This window comes from Trachymyrmex septentrionalis, unplaced genomic scaffold (genome assembly GCF_001594115.1).
Source record: "Trachymyrmex septentrionalis isolate Tsep2-gDNA-1 unplaced genomic scaffold, Tsep1.0 scaffold19, whole genome shotgun sequence".
NCBI lineage: Eukaryota > Metazoa > Arthropoda > Insecta > Hymenoptera > Formicidae > Trachymyrmex > Trachymyrmex septentrionalis.
Genome location: NW_017305071.1, coordinates 4,484,300 through 4,500,553, shown reverse-complemented (window position 1 = coordinate 4,500,553; position 16,254 = coordinate 4,484,300). Strand labels below are relative to the sequence as shown.

At 33.9% G+C, this 16,254-nt stretch overlaps 1 protein-coding gene across 1 annotated transcript in view; it reads right to left on the bottom strand.

Moving 5' to 3' along the window:
- Window positions 1-7,091: 7,091 nt before the first annotated feature.
- The window catches only part of LOC108746735 (serine/threonine-protein kinase NLK), a 42,943-nt gene continuing 33,780 nt past the window's right edge, over window positions 7,092-16,254 (bottom strand). Inside the window, exons 8-10 of the mRNA XM_018483668.1 lie at window positions 15,749-15,950; window positions 13,832-13,925; window positions 7,092-7,518 (exon numbers count right to left, since the gene is read on the bottom strand). Coding sequence (XP_018339170.1) covers window positions 7,464-7,518; window positions 13,832-13,925; window positions 15,749-15,950 — 351 coding nt within the window. The 3' untranslated portion in view covers window positions 7,092-7,463. The remainder of the gene's footprint in view (window positions 7,519-13,831; window positions 13,926-15,748; window positions 15,951-16,254) is intronic.

Here is a 16,254-nt window from a genome sequence, read left to right as displayed (position 1 = left end):
CAATATTAAAATTAATATTACTAATCATTTAAATTAAGCTTTTAAATCTTCTATCTGTATTTCTGTGATAAATAGTAGACTTATAATAATTCGAGATTAATCTGAAAATTATTATCAGATTGATATTCCATGTTAATATCTCCTTTTAATTAAAACCCAAATTTTAATTAAAAGGAAATTAAAATTTTAAAGAACTTTAAACAAACAGAAAAGAGTATTATACTAAGTCGATTATTTAATCATTCAAATAATTTGTAATTGCACAGGGGAAATAGAAATTATACCTAAATTATACCGATTTTAGTCCTTAATTATATTCACATATCATACACGTATGTATCCAGTCTTACTTCCGGTTTACTGTCTTTCCCGTTCGCTCGTTCTTGATTGAGCTAAGATTAAATCGCATGGGGAATTACGCGTCTTTCTCGGCGACGAATTACGAACATGAATTGTTGATTGTTCATAAAAAAGTCGCTTACACTTTTTCCACGCTTTGTCAATGTTCGCGTCGCAAGTTTGAAAAAAAATTTATAAGATCACGCGCAAACAATCGCAACAAAGCCATCAAGTTAAAAACGAGATCATCTTCAATATTCATGATTCATATTTCGAATACATAGTTCGATAATAATTTTATAAATTTGAATGAAATGTTATAAAAATTTATATGTTATAAAAAAAAGACACGCTACTCTCAATTTCTTGGATTCAAACGAATCGAATCGAACGTGCTATAAAATACATGTGCGCAAGTAAAAGCCGGATTCGATCGTTCATTTTTATTAATTATTCACTAAAAATATGGAAGGTAGAAAAAATAAGAATTGTTATCACTTCCGAGCAAGAATTAAAATGCTTGCTGATTAATCGTGAACGCGCCTGTGTGTATACCATATTATTTATCATATTCGAATGCTCGAAAATCTCTAGCTTATGCTTGACTCGCATTCGGATCCACTTTCTTCAAAAAAAGAACAAGAACAAAGTCTGTGATCTTGAATCTTCGGTAAAAAACACTCCGACACACAGTCAGTAATAGTAAATTTAATTAAACGACGATAAACCGCAATAATCATGCATTTGATGTATCAAAACAAAAAATTCCTTTGTTATTTCTTAATTTCTAATCGAACTGATTTCTTTTAGTTTATATAAATAATAGTAAAAAAATCAACTTTAGTGTCATTGATATTAGTACGCAGCATTATATACAATGTTTTAATAATTATTTTAAAGATGTTGTATAATTTCAGCTCTTTCTAAATCTTCCTTGATAGCATGATATAACATAGAAAGCTGTTATATATATTAAAGATTACTTGCTAATTGGAAACCTCAAAGTCTCATTAAAAACTTATTGTGATCAGAACATTTAATCAAAGACTTGCCTTTGACTAGTCAAAGACTAGCCCTTAATAACTCCTGAGAAAGGAAGTAAAATTAAGCGAAAAAAAAAGAAAGAGAAAATAGAAATTGTTTGAAATTAAAAGGACATGTCTATTTCCGAAATTCGGATGATGAATAAGACGTAACAGAGAAAGAGACTGATCGGATAATTATTAAATGATTGTATCACAACGTACTAAGATCGATGAATTCCTTGATTCTGTTTTTAATTATTATTCATTTTATTTTTTATATTTTATATTGAAGAATCATTCGGAACTTGCTTTGTTTTAATTTAAAATTAGAGACGACGGAGATATTCGAACACAAAACACTTACATTAACGCGCATTTTGCAATCGCGACGAATCTCCTGGTGAGCTGCAATTTATGTACATGATGAATATAATGATAATTTATTTACAAATGATGTGAGAAGCGCACTACATATGTACCTCAAAAATGATAAGATGATAGAGTACGGTTGTTATAATAATTACAGAGAGGAGGATCTCGGACGAAAGAAGCGAAGTTAGTATTGTTACGAAAGGAAGAACATACTAATTTTTATGAAACATAAGTAACTTTATAGAAATATACTGAATCCATATATGTATAAATTACAGATATAACTTATACAAGTTACGCAACAAAATTTTATTCAAGATGAAACTTCTGAGAAAATTCAATTAAAGTATACTTTTTTAATTCTTCACTTCCATTTCCAACACGTATTTAAAATATCTTCATTTCGATGAAATATGTCTCTTAGTTAATTTTTTTTCTATATTCTTCTGTGAACTTTCGAAATTAAGCTTGTAAACAGAAATACTTTGTTCCATGAATTAATTTTTCCGATTATCTTTTCTTATTTATACAAATCAGATTTGTATTTACGATATGATTTAAAAATTTACGAATGTAAAAAAGAAGACGCACTTTTTGTATAAAATGCGAGTTTTTGTGCAGTTGGAAGATGTGAAGTGAAAACATTTTGAAATAAAGAAAATTTAGCACGAGAAATAAAGGAAAACATTTTTGTAAAATATTTTCATGAAATAAACGCATTAAAACGAATATTAAAATGTTGTAAGATAGACAATTAATATTCTCCACGTTGTCGCAATTTAATTCACTATGACACTAAGCAGATAATCGTTACAATTTTTATCGACGAGGATACCGATATTAAAGAAGCTTTCTCAATCCCATTTTCAGTGCGTTCTCTTTCGTAAATCATACACACGACGCATTGATTCTAATTGTTTTATTAAAACAGCTACAATTAATTCATACGCGGTTATCTCAAAACGACAAATTTTCACATCTCGCTCTATAACCGATCGGTCACAAGCGGATAAAGAGAGAGCTCCGTACAAAGAGAGAACACGGTTTTCCCTTTACCGTCGATGAGAACTAAACTAAACGCGTGCGGTGTGCCCCGCTAAATTGTTGTTACTTCCATTTTTCTCTCACTTTATCCAAAAAATATTTCATTAGCTACTATTAACTATCTAAAATCTCTTAATCTAAAATCACACTCAGAACATAACTATATGCGCCCTTTCTTTTCTTTGTACATCTCCTGCTATTCCCTAAAACACGAGACTCGCGATAAAATGAGAGCAGAAAATATTTAGGGATAGAGAATGGTATAATTTTGTTGCTTTCAGAATTTTCCAGGCGCAAAAATAATAATAATAGTATTCATCATCGACAAAATAGCATTAGAAAATAACTGTAACTACATGCAGTCATAATATTCTTCGTCACAATATTCTGCTCTATCGAATATTCGTTTCTGTTTTTCATTTTTATGTACCTTCTCAATATTAATTTTATTATTTTTGACAATTTTAAACAATAATATCGAATATTTTGCATTTATATTTTATTCAGATATGTTACTGTATTTTGGTCCTATTACTTCTACACTCTTATAGAAATTATCATTTGAACCAGGGATTGAAATGAGAGTGAAAGCATTCGAACGATCCCCGATAATCACGTCTTAAGTACGACTTATATCTGATATTGTATGAATATTATATGAAACAGTCGCTTAAGGTACAGCGAATTAATTCTTCTAGTTTAAGTTAAACGTTTTACAAGATACATTACAATTTTATAAGTAGAATAAAATTTTAATAAAATTGCAGAAAAAACCAAATCTATTGCAAACAATTATTTCTTCAGATAGATTCTTTTTATATTAACAAGTATTTAAAGATACTTAATTGAAGGATCGTTGATTGTTGGAATTTGCTCGAATCATTCGGATTCGCTTGTCTAATTATTTGTACGACAGTTAGTCGTACGGTAGTGGCGCTTACAATGTAATTGAAAATAATATCGATTCTTATCCACACAGAAACGAACTTCGATTTGTCGCTTTCTTCCGTTTTGATCCTCCATGTAGATTCTCGGGAGATTTAGCTCAGACGTAAAATCAATGGATTCGAATTTCCGCGCTATAATCCGTGTCATGTACTTACTTCTCTTTCAAATTTTATGAATTAATGATAGGCATGTAAAGTTAGCCTTTCTTCCGTTTTTAGCTTAAAAAGTCGAATCTAAAGAAATTACGCCGGCTTCAATTCCCAATTTTCATTCTTTTCTAGTTTTTTATTCTCCTATTTTTCTAGCTATCTTATTTATTTAACTCTTTCCTTCAACTTTCTCACTCTCTCTCTCTCTCTCTCTCTCTCTCTCTCTCACTCTTTTTTGTTTGCCTGAATTGATACCATCGCGTTCACATGATAAGTCGGCAGTGCATTTAATGGAATAAATCGCGATTCTACGATCGCGCGAGAGAAACTCGCGTTCGCGAGGTAAACGAGGGAAAATCATCGTCACCGAGGTAGACGAAAATCGTTTTCTCTTGACGTGGAAATTCTCAAGATTTTCGAGATCGGCCGGCGACAAGGAAGGTCATTAAACATCGATACATGCAGTTCGTGCATATCTTCATCCTTCCTTCCTGCCGCGCGACGAGACTGTGAAAGTCCTGCGGGACATCCTCCTCTTTTTATTTTCTAGTCTGAGATCCAAGGAGTCCCGTCATTCGAGATCTCGACTTTGAGAGACGAGAACGAGCGAACGTGGGATCGGGACAGTCACGAAAGGACAGGACTTGAATTGCTTTCGTCCTATCAAGGCAGGAAGTTGTCGACAAACGCGGGAAAATTGTTAAAGATGTAATCCTTGCTCCTGCAAGTAATTTTCATCGGGAACAACTCAAACATTACCGACAATTCTTTAACTTTTTTTTCAGAATCCTTCGATCCTCGAATTCGTCTAATTTTTCTTCATCGAATTCGCAATCAGTCGAGTCGTCAACTCGTTCCTTTGTCACTTTGAAACAATTCACGCTCTAACGGAATTTGCCTCTCTGCTCCGTCAATTTGCCTCTCGAATGTAAAGTTTTCGGGAGTAACAAAAGCATTCGTTCTATTCCGCTAACACCACGGTCATTTACATTTTTCTTTACGAATTTACAATCTAACGTTCGTGTTTGTAATTCGCCGCCGTAATTTTCCCGCACTTTCCGTCCCTTCCGCATTTTCGTTCATCGCGCACGCCTGCCCGAATTTTCATCTACCTTTCCTTGCTCATCTAATATATCGCTTCTAGAAAGACATCTCAATCTAGGATTTATTAGTCTTTATTTCTAGCGAACGCGCTGATCGCTCATCAGAATCAAATGCTTCGTTACCAATGCTAACGCTAGAGAGGAAAAGTGCCGATCATATACCATCTATTATTTCTACAGTCGCTAACAGTAGTCGCTATTTCGTCGAAAAGATTCAATGACGACTTCTTCGACTCGTTAATCTTCTCTTCTCTCTTCTTCTTCCCCTTAATTCCTCTTCGTAGCCGATTTATTGAGAGTTATCGGGAGTATCTCGATAAATAGCAACGCTCGCGATAATCGATTCGTTCGCACGAGATTTAGTTCTCCCTTCGGCAAACAGAGGGTCTCATATGGAAATCGCGTTTTTTTTTTTTTTTTTCGAAAAAGTTTTTGAATTTCCGCCAATTTGGAGAAATAACAAATCATATAAACATCCTTGTACTCGCAAATCGAACACTATCTCAAGGACGATACGATTCAAAGCAAACTTCAGTTGATCTTTAGATATCCTTGGACATCCTTGATACATCTCGCCGAGGATCAATTTCCTCGAGTGTTCTTACGTCTAAAGCCACAGTCGTCCTCTAGAGATATCTCATCGCGGACGACTATGGCTCTAGAATTATCCTCCTTGAAGTACTCCTGGAAAATATCCTGTCCTTATTATTGGATAAATTCGATATTATTCGGTAAATTCGGTATTATTGGATAAATTCGAAACAATAATTTTTATCGTTACTAAGATGTCCTCGAGAGATATCTTTTCAAGGACAAATTTATTCGCAGCGACACACTCGAGGGATGTCATGTCGATTCAGAATTATCTTTTTTTTATTTCTCGCGGCATCTTCGTGTGATCTCCTATCAAAGACTATTCGACTCACAGCAATAATCTCGTCAATGCGACGTCCTCGAGGGATATCCTTTCGAGGACGATTTGATTTAGTATATTCTCAAGGACATCTCTCACTGTCGAAGTATCCTCGATCAGGACGAGAAGAATTTTTCTTCCCCTTTTCCGGCACTTTCCCCTCTCGCGCGCGCGTATTTGATCATAAATGGTCAGCTGACCTCGCGCGACCTTGTACACGTGTGTAAAATCTAAGAAAAGAAAAAAAAAAGAACTGGCCCGTCTTTTCGACGCTCGCGTTTATTAATAGCTATTAATTATCACCCTCCCTCCCCACCCCTTCGCTTTCCCGCTCTTATGATTCCAATCCTCGGGAATCTCCCACCGCTCTCTATTGGAATTAATTGGCTACTTTGTGTTTAAAATTGGCTAATGTGTGTATGTGTGTGTGCATGGACGTGTGCGTACGTGTCTGTGTGAGTGTATGTGTACGTAGATGTATCTCTCCCCTCGATGTGTATACAATGTATAATACGTATAATATATTGCTATATATACATGCAGAACGTAATGAAATGCGTAGAAAAATGATAGTATGATTTTCTTATAAGGTTCCAAGTCAGTCTTTTCTTAGAAAATGCTTGAGGAATACATCAATGGATACTGTTCTTTTTTTAATCATTTTTAATGGTATTGATCCTTAGTATTCTTAGAATTTTCGTCCTGTATGTCACTAAAGTTCTGTGAACACGGATAATCGCGATATTCCACGAATTTAAAGAAATTTAATAATCTATCGGAAAAAAATCCTGTTTAAGGTATAAATTAAATTTGAACATACCATGAAACAGGATACTGTCTATTTCTTGCATTTTAATGTTCATTGATAAAAATTCTTCTGATTAAATTATGAAAGTTACGAGAAGAAAACTTGTTAAAAAAAGATCCGGGAAAAAAATATCCAGAAACGTATTTCTAAAGGAAAATGAAAGAAATCTTTCATTTCCTTTTATATATTTCTGAGAAAAAATTGAAAGAACTTCAATCCTCTTTTATAAAGAATACACAAAAATCTAAAAAAAAAAACCAATTTTTTTCAAGTTTCTCGAAATATATTCTTACACATGATAATCGAAAATATTCATGTGTTTATTTAATACTGATAACAATTTAGTACTTACGAAAAATACTTTCGACTTCTTGAAAAAAAATGGTGCGAATAAATTGAATAATTTTTTGTGAAATTAAAAGATGCATTTCTGAGATAAATTAAAAGAAACTTCAAATTCTTCGAACGTTCCTACTACTTTTCTACGCATCCCTCGCGATATATCCCATGCATGTATATGTATCAGCTAGTCGAAAATTGAGGCTATAGTGTGCGGCAGTCTATTGTCTCTCTTGGCTCTTCTCTCCGTAGCTTCTAGTTCCCCGTTTTCCTTCTTCTTTATCCTCCTTTTCTTTCTTCTTATTATCAGTGACTTACTATCTTCCGGTCGACGAAGATTCTCCTTTCTTCTTGGAGAGCGACGCGGAGTCGTCACCCTCGAGTCCGACGGTCTATCTCGGGAACGGGAACGGGGAAGACTTTTTATTCCCACTGGTGTGGAGAGGGTGGCAATTCCGAGGGGTGAGCCACCGTGGAGCTGCAAGTCGTACGAACAAGGCATTAGAGGAGCGACGAAGGGCGAAGAAGGGACTGAGAAAGCTAGGCTGGGGGAGGGGGGAAGACGTGCGACCCTTTTGCGGTAAAGCGAGTCGACCACCCTGTAACGGCCATCGGTATTTCAAACGAAACGATCTCGACAAAATTATTAGTCAATACAAATTTAATAGTTTTTCTTACGTAAATTAAAAAATGCATTATTAGACGATAATAATCTGATTACCGTGGAGTAGTTAGGGCAATCGATCGCGGGGGGGTGGGTAAAGGGAGAACGGGTACAACTACGTGCGAATCGTCGAGCTTACTCTTTAAATCAGAATTTTCGGATATTTAACCTGAGCAAAGCTAAAATTGGGGAAATTTTCGAAAGCCTTTTACATCATTTGACAAGACATAGCGCTTATTGAAGTGATAAATTCAAATGGATTCGATTGAATATTCAGCTTAATTAATTATGTAGCCATTAATCAAGAATATCATATTGAAATTAACTCGTATTAAATGTACTTGCTCGGCCATCCGCGTTCTCTAATGATCTAAAACGCGAAGTACGAAATGCCACAATAATAATTTACAACTATCATTTCGCACTTCGGTATTATAGATAAAATCTAGAATTACGACTAGATCGTAAGGACATTGAAATCGTCAGCGAGCAGTAAGGTGTGCTTTACTTTCTTTCTTTATTTATGTTCGTTAAATGTAAACAGCACTATTTTTGGTCTATTCTTTATTACAATTGGTTAAGTAAGGAACACAAAGGAATTAGATATAACTAAAAGCATATGTACAACACAAAACAACTCCTCTAAATTTGTGCATCATGCCTAAGACAATCATTACACACTGAATCAAGGTTTCTCTCTTGCTCGTCTTCGATAACAAATCACTTTCTCTCTCTATTTTGGTTTCAACTTAATCACCAAGTGACAAACCAATAATTATTAATTACCGTTATGGAGCACGGACTATCCGCTCGTGACGATCATTTCGAAGAATTGATGAATCTCAACTATCTCAATAAGCAAAATATCAAAATTGTTCGTCTGATTTCCATGCAGCTGTCAGCACGCGTGACAGCCGATCGTCTCTCTTTTAAATCTTTCTCTCTCTCCTTCCTTAGACACATTTTCGATTTCAATATAAATCTACTTCTCCGTCATTTGATATATATTTTTCACGTGTAGTGAAATTAATATTGACCTAATATCGGGTAGATACTATCTATGGAATAGGAAATGTTTTGCATGGATCATCGGATTATGAATTATAATTCCAGGTGAATTTAGGAGGAGGGAGGTTGGGGAGATACATGCAGATCTTCGAAAGAGAGTTTTTATCTTTTTTTTCTTTTCTTTTTTTTTCTTTTTTTTTTGGCGCGTCGCGACGTCATCGCTTGTCTTTCTCATCGATACGTATTTCTCTCAACTGAAGGCTGCATGGTAGATCAGGCCTTCTTTTACACTCATAATGTCAACGACAAAACAATGTGCTCCGTTCAGGTATTTCCTCTGTTTTCTTTTATGCACAAGTAGCGGAATGGCGAGACAATGACGGCGGGTGTGTCGTGCGCTTACGAAACCGGGGTGACCGCTTGCAAATTACTGTATTCAGATTATTAACGCTCAAACGTTGCGTAATAGATTATAGGAAATTAAATTTTCGATTATTTAATCGGAATTGAATCTGAGACGGGAATAGAAATTTATTTCTTCTAAATGTATTTATCTTTTAAAGGTTCTGAAATCTAAATTCTGAATTTTATCTTTTTAACTAATTAATAACTAAATTATTAACTAAATTTAATAACATTTCAATTTCAAGAAATATTTATTTTTATATTTTACTATTAAATTATTAATATGTTATATTAATGCAAATAACATTTTAATGTTATGTACAATGCATTAATACTCTTCCAGATAAACAGATTCAAAAAATGAGATTAAGTCGCAAATTGGCAAATGTTCCTCGAAGATCGTAATTGTTCCCTTTTTAATCAGATTCGGGCTCGCTTTTAAGTTAGCCGCAAAAGTGGGCCAGCCAGCAATGCGATTTCTCGCTTCAGCAACGCTCTCGCTAAATAGAGAGAAAGAGAGAGAGAGAGAGAGACACACAGAGGGGACGAAAACACACTCTTCGGACAAAGGAACGGTATCCCGTCGAGTAATGCAGAGTATATTATTGTTGTACGGATGTTTAAGGAGCCGGATGTTTAATTGCGCGTACACGCGAAACTGCCGCTAATTAGCATCGCTAAACGCACCTCGTTTGTCGTCACTTAAGACATGTCATCGAAATCCGCGAAAACTGGTGTTAGATTATCCCAATTTCTGTGCAATTCAGAACAGAATTTATTTCTGAAACTCATTACGAGTAATTATACAAATAGTAATAATGTAATCTTCTTACGGACTCTCCCAAATTCAACAATAAAAAAATCCAAAAGAATCAGGGCGTATGAGTCAGCGTGGTAGTTAGTACGCAATCGTAAATCTTCGTTCCAGAAAATAAAATCTTTATTCCAAAAAATAGTACTGATTTTTTTTGGATTTCTTGAAGTAATTATACACTTGCACGTTTTTCAATTAATTCTGTTACTGTAAACATAAGGTAGTGTTGTTCTTTGACAAAATGAACACAAAATGAGTGTGCAGTTGTACTTTGAATAATACAATTATTTATGAAATATATTGTGAAATATCGCTCGCAAATATTTTAAAGCAAATGTTCGGATTATATATTCGACGAGTATAATCCATTTCAATAATTTTCAATAATAATCTTTAATTTAATCTACAATAATTAAATACGTATTATATTTTATAAGAACTGTATTCAATCCGGCTTTAATCATTTTTAATAGAGTTAATTTAGAAATTATTATCTGGATTGATATTATTAAAACTTTTCTTAAGCAAATCCCTTAACTTGAAATAATTTTTTCGGATTTATATGGATTTGTACAGAGAGATCTTCGAGGAATTTTATTTCATTAATCTTTTTAATTTTAAAACACAAATGTTTAATCAACCACGTCGTGTGGTCGTGGTGATATCGAATTCACTTGTAATTATATTTAATTATATAAAACAAGTGTGTCACCCCGTTTGAGCGCAATCAACCCGCCTTGACACGAAATGCACGACGCGACCGATCCGATTCGGAAATACGACGTACTATACAGAGCGCTTCGAAATCGCTAACTATATTCTTCTTTTAACTTTCAAAACACGTACAAATAATAATGTAGCAGTTTTTACGAGTAATCGTAGATAAGCATTTATCTTTCGAAAATCATAAGAAGATCGATGACATCAGCGATTCTGAAGGCACCGTGTATATCGGTATCGCGCGGGAGCGTTTAAAATGTTAGAGGCACGGCATATGTACATCATGAGGTAAACAAAGGATAGTTAGAGAATCCAAGGTGAGACAGTTGTAACGCAAGCAAAAGGCAATATATTTGATATTATAAAAAATAGGCTGGATCATGTACCTCTGCGAGCGAGGTCGCGCCGACTATAGCTGACTCTCGGTTCGTTCGGTTCGTTCAGGAGGAGGCGTAACACGATTTGTAGTAGTAGTGGTAGTGGTAGTAGTAGTAGACGATAGCGGTAGTAGTCGATAGTAGCTGACAGTGGTAGATAGCTGAGTCGGTAGTGGTAGTAGTAACGTGTACGTATACGCGGCGCAGGGCGCTGGTTCGGCGATCGGCTTGCTCTAACTTGACGGTAGAGTAAGCAAGACGTACAATTGTTACACATCCACCATCAGTTGTAAGTAACACTACCCAACAACACACACCTTGTAGAAGTTACGACGATAACGGTACATATTGGATATCAAATCGACAGGCCGAGACGTACATTGTAAATGTCCTTATTCCATACGTATTAGATAATGAGGAGACAATTCAGACAATCATAATGAAATCTGTATAGATCGAGTGGAGGATTTTTCCATAAGAGTTACGCCTAGATTTTCGGATCTTTTTTAATGGTTCAAGATAATTTGTATCTCGATTCGAATTATATGCGAATTTATATTGAATGTATATTAAATTTGAAATGACTGTAAATTCGTTATTCGTAAAAATTATTCCTTGCTTAATACATCTTAATGCAGTAAATTGTTTTAGGATAGTATATTTTATAGCTTATTTTTTGTTAATTATGTCATAAGTGCCAAAACACCAATTATAAAAACCAATTAGAAAATAACTTATAATACAAAAAATCTAGACGTACTGATATATTTTCAATTTCGAAACCAATAACAAAAATATAAAATTTTATCTTGTTTTTGTTATACTTCTACAAAAGGAAAGTTAAATTTTGTTGAGTAGTGTAATCTGGGGAAAAATATTACATATGTAGATCTGTTACTATTAGAGATGTTTCTTCGTCTCAATATCGCAGAGAGAAAATTAGAACGATATTCTAGAATACAAAATACTTGATAATTGTCCTAAATTGTATGAATTAATAAAATGTTTAAATATTTAAAATTAAATTATAGAAAAAAGATTATATTTTTTTCTATTTTCCAACTTCGCTGAAACTTTTAGTAGATTCTAATGGATTTCTATTTAATCATCTTTATATTATATTTCTTTTATAATTGTTATCATGTAATTTTCGTTGTTTTCATCATCTGATTATTATCTGTATATCACGTCGAGAATTTACAATGGTAAACATCATAAAATATTACCCGTCACTTTATGATGAAATAAATTGATCGCTTCAATTGATTATTCCGTTAATACGGTGCTTTCATTACTTTTAATAATGTACATTTTGCTGTTCAAAACGACGTAATTTTAAATAAAATATAAAGTTATCTTCTTATTTATTTATGAACATAAATCACTGTACTTTCTAAAAATTTATAAAGAATAATACACTTCAGAGTAGAATTAAAGAAAAATAATTTCATTAATATTTTATATCAAAATTTAATTAAAAAAAAAAAATATATATATATATGTATCTAAAATCTAATATCTAAAGAAATGGTGGACTTTGCGGTATTTTATATTATTATCAATTAAACAATAAACAATAATGTTCAAATAATTTTGAAAAATAAATGACAAATTGTCAAAGAGAATACAGAGTACACACAAAGAGAATAAAAAGAAACACGGGAAGGAAACGTAAAAATCATTGAAAAGATTTTATACATGTTCCTGAATCTTTCATATCCCCAACTTTAAAATATCATTCTAATCCTCAACTTTAAAATATCGTTCTAATTCTTCGTTCGACGATGTTGATAACTATCAGTTCCTTATCTACTTGATTTCTGCTCCTTCGCTATATCAAGAGATCGCATAGAGCGATTGTATCACAGTGGGCCGACAGGGTTACGTGAAAAATGCACATACGTTTTAGACTTTACATGTTATTCTTCCTCGGAACAACATCAAAAACTACACAGCGTCCTTTGTGGACGTTAGCAAGAGGATCGCCAGGACGAAAGGCCCCTCTTTCTTTTTTTCTTTCATCTTAAGTCTCGTATAATCGATCGATTTCGAAATTTACTTTCTCCCTCGTTACGCGTTGAAAGACTCAGCCGGCTCTAGTCAGCGCTACTCTTCAAACACCCGATATATCCCGCTCGCGCTACTCGATTGCTTGATAAGAAACACTGTGCGCCCCTCTATGAACTCTCTTGGGGATTATTAGCTTGTCTGTCTTTTTTTATCTAGGATTTAGGATATAGGCTCGTGATGCGGGGAGAGGTACGAATGCGAAGGAGGGGGGATATCGATTTCTTTACAACATTAATCTCGAGGGACAGTACAAGGGAGAATGTTGCGAATGTTTTTTTTTTTTCGTTTTTTCTTTCTTTTTTTTTTTTAATTCTCTTAGGTATTTTTTCGTCGATCAGTTCTAGTAACTTTGCTGTATGCGAAAGGGAGACTTTTGTAAGTCGGGTCATGTCATATCGCTTGTTCCAAAACCACAGAAGCATTGTAGCTGTATGCATACATTCATACATCAATGATACAAATCGTATTTTCTTTCTTCGTCACTATTTATCAAATCTCGCAATCGATATGAAAAATCTCACGATATTCTACTAAACTGAATTTTATTAAAAAAAATTATACGAAGAGTAATGATTTTCCTTTGAAAAGCTTCTTAATCGGTTAATATTTTACCAAGTGCTGTGCATTTTACTATCTTATTTTTTAACCTTCTCCGGTAATTTTGGAACAAAAAAAAACGTGTATCGATCGGCCAAGGGCAACTTGCGTGGATTCGTTTTATAATGCGGCTTACCTCGCGAAGCTCTTGAATGCCGCGGACTGCGGATTAATGCAGAGCGGCACTCGCGACGTGTTCAGCTGCTCCGCTATAAATTTGTGCATCTCCTCTGAAACAGACAACGACGTACCAGCATGTAAGTGAATGACGGAGTTGGGACGTTGATGACGCGATACTGTTTCCCGTGGTCGAGATAACGACACTGTGAATAACGCCATGGTTATATCCTCACCGCGCGATCCAGCGCTAAACGCAGCTAAATCGTCCTCATTTTCGTCCGTGTTGTGTGTATAATGTCATAGTTTTTAAATTTGATTATTATAATTAGTATATGCATTTGAATTATTGAGTACAAAAAAGATATGAGTTCAATTTTGTCCGAAAATAAGTTTTTCTTCTCATTAATCTTGAAGTAGGTGTTTTCAGTACAAAGACACTTGTCCCAGACTTCTAAGAAAATAAATAATGAGTGGAAAAAGGAACACTAATCCACAACTTATCCACTTTCACAATTTGAAAAAAAAAAAAGTGGAATGCTACTTCCTATTTATATTGTAGAAACTTTTTCGAATGGCTAACGACCGAGCTTGAAAAATAATCAGAAGAGATATTTTAACAGTCAGTATTTTAACTTCAACGTTTTCGAGGTGTTTTGTGTAATATTGTTTTACATAAAGCGAGATAATGATTGTTAAGAAAAATGAAGACAAATAAAGTATTTGAGTGGCGTACTATAAAATTTTTAACTTTTTTTACCAACGTTGAGTGTAGAAAGAATATGAGTACAAATTTGAAATTTAAATTTTTCGCTTAATAGACAAGCATTTCAAAGCTAGAAATGTTTCAAAAATATTATTGAAATATTATTTAAATTCTCGAAAGTAATTTTGTTTATTTTTCCACTGGAACTAAAATTGAACAGTTTTTTTTAATACCGAAAAAATTAATAAATGTGACTCGTCCTCTTTCTGCACTCTCGATTCATTTATTATCGCAATCATTATTAAGTTTAAAAATTCTATAAAAAAATCTTTCCGTTACGCGCGGACAGTTTTCCAAATTTCACGTATATTTTTAAATTTCACAATTTTTTTACATGTCATAACGTCGTACGTAATATTTTTCTGTACGCTTCTGTCAATCGTTGCGAACAACTAAACTTGCAAATATCACTGAGCTTTGATTTTAATGTGAATACCACGTCCAGCAAGGAATTATATGATAATAATAATAACAGCAGCATTTTTTTATGTTATTCTGGTCCGCCGTTCTTCGCTTCATCGTTAACGATTATAGTAACGAGAAAAGACCTCACGGTTCTCAGCGACCAGGCGTTGCTGAGATAAACCATGATTTATCGTGACACGCACACACACGCGAAAATGTTTATCGCGGTTATTGTTCTCGAATAGCACAGGCACGTGCCTGAGATACTTACCGTGTACGTCACTACCCACGATACGCGCGATATTCTCGAGACAATATATTGAGTTTCTTCTACACAATTTGTACCGCAAAAACGAATTTCTAACTGTCAGTCGCACTTTGTACAAGATTTAATGTAAAAAGTCGACGAAAAATCAGTATAAAAAAAACTCGCTATTGTCAAAATGTTAAGCATCAGAAAAATTTCCTGTTTAATAACATTCTAAATCAATTACATATACAAACGTAAATCTTACTTATCATTGAAAGTAAATGAAATTTATATTAGTCGTTATTTTATTACACAATATAGAAAAAGATATTCTCGATATTCGTTGCACGGCTGTCGCAAAATTCACATGCTATTATTAAATGTTACGTACTTTCGTAAATATTCGTAAATATATTTTTCTGCCAAATTCAAAAGACAGAGCATTCGCGACATTTTTTTCTTTCATTATTTCTTTTCATCCCCACACGAATTTTTAACACGGTAGAATTTCTCACCTTTCACTTGCTGCACGCTCGTGAGCTTTCGCTCCCAGAGATCGTCGAACGGATGGGCGGCCGAAGGCTCGAAATCCACCCTGTACTGTCTCAAACCGGCGCTCGTCGTATAACAGCATGTGCACATGCACGAATGATATCGAAGCCGTCCCTCATCCAGATAAGGATGCGCCAGGGCGTCCACCACGGTGATCCTCTTGTCCTGCGTAACAATAATTCATCCGAAAGAACATTAATAAGTATAATATCAATTACTAAATTATAAAATGAAAAGTGCCAAATTCCTGTTAAATAATATGAATCTCAACAAATGAGAATAGAGTAGGAATTGATCTTTGTATTGTTATCAATATGTATAAATAAATGCAACAGAATTAATTGGAATTGATAATAAAATATGAAATCCGAGATAGTAATTATTATCGGATTAAAAATGATAAATATTGCAAGGGAGTAGTAATTTATTTAAAAAACAATAAATTTATAAATATGATTTTGAAACATTT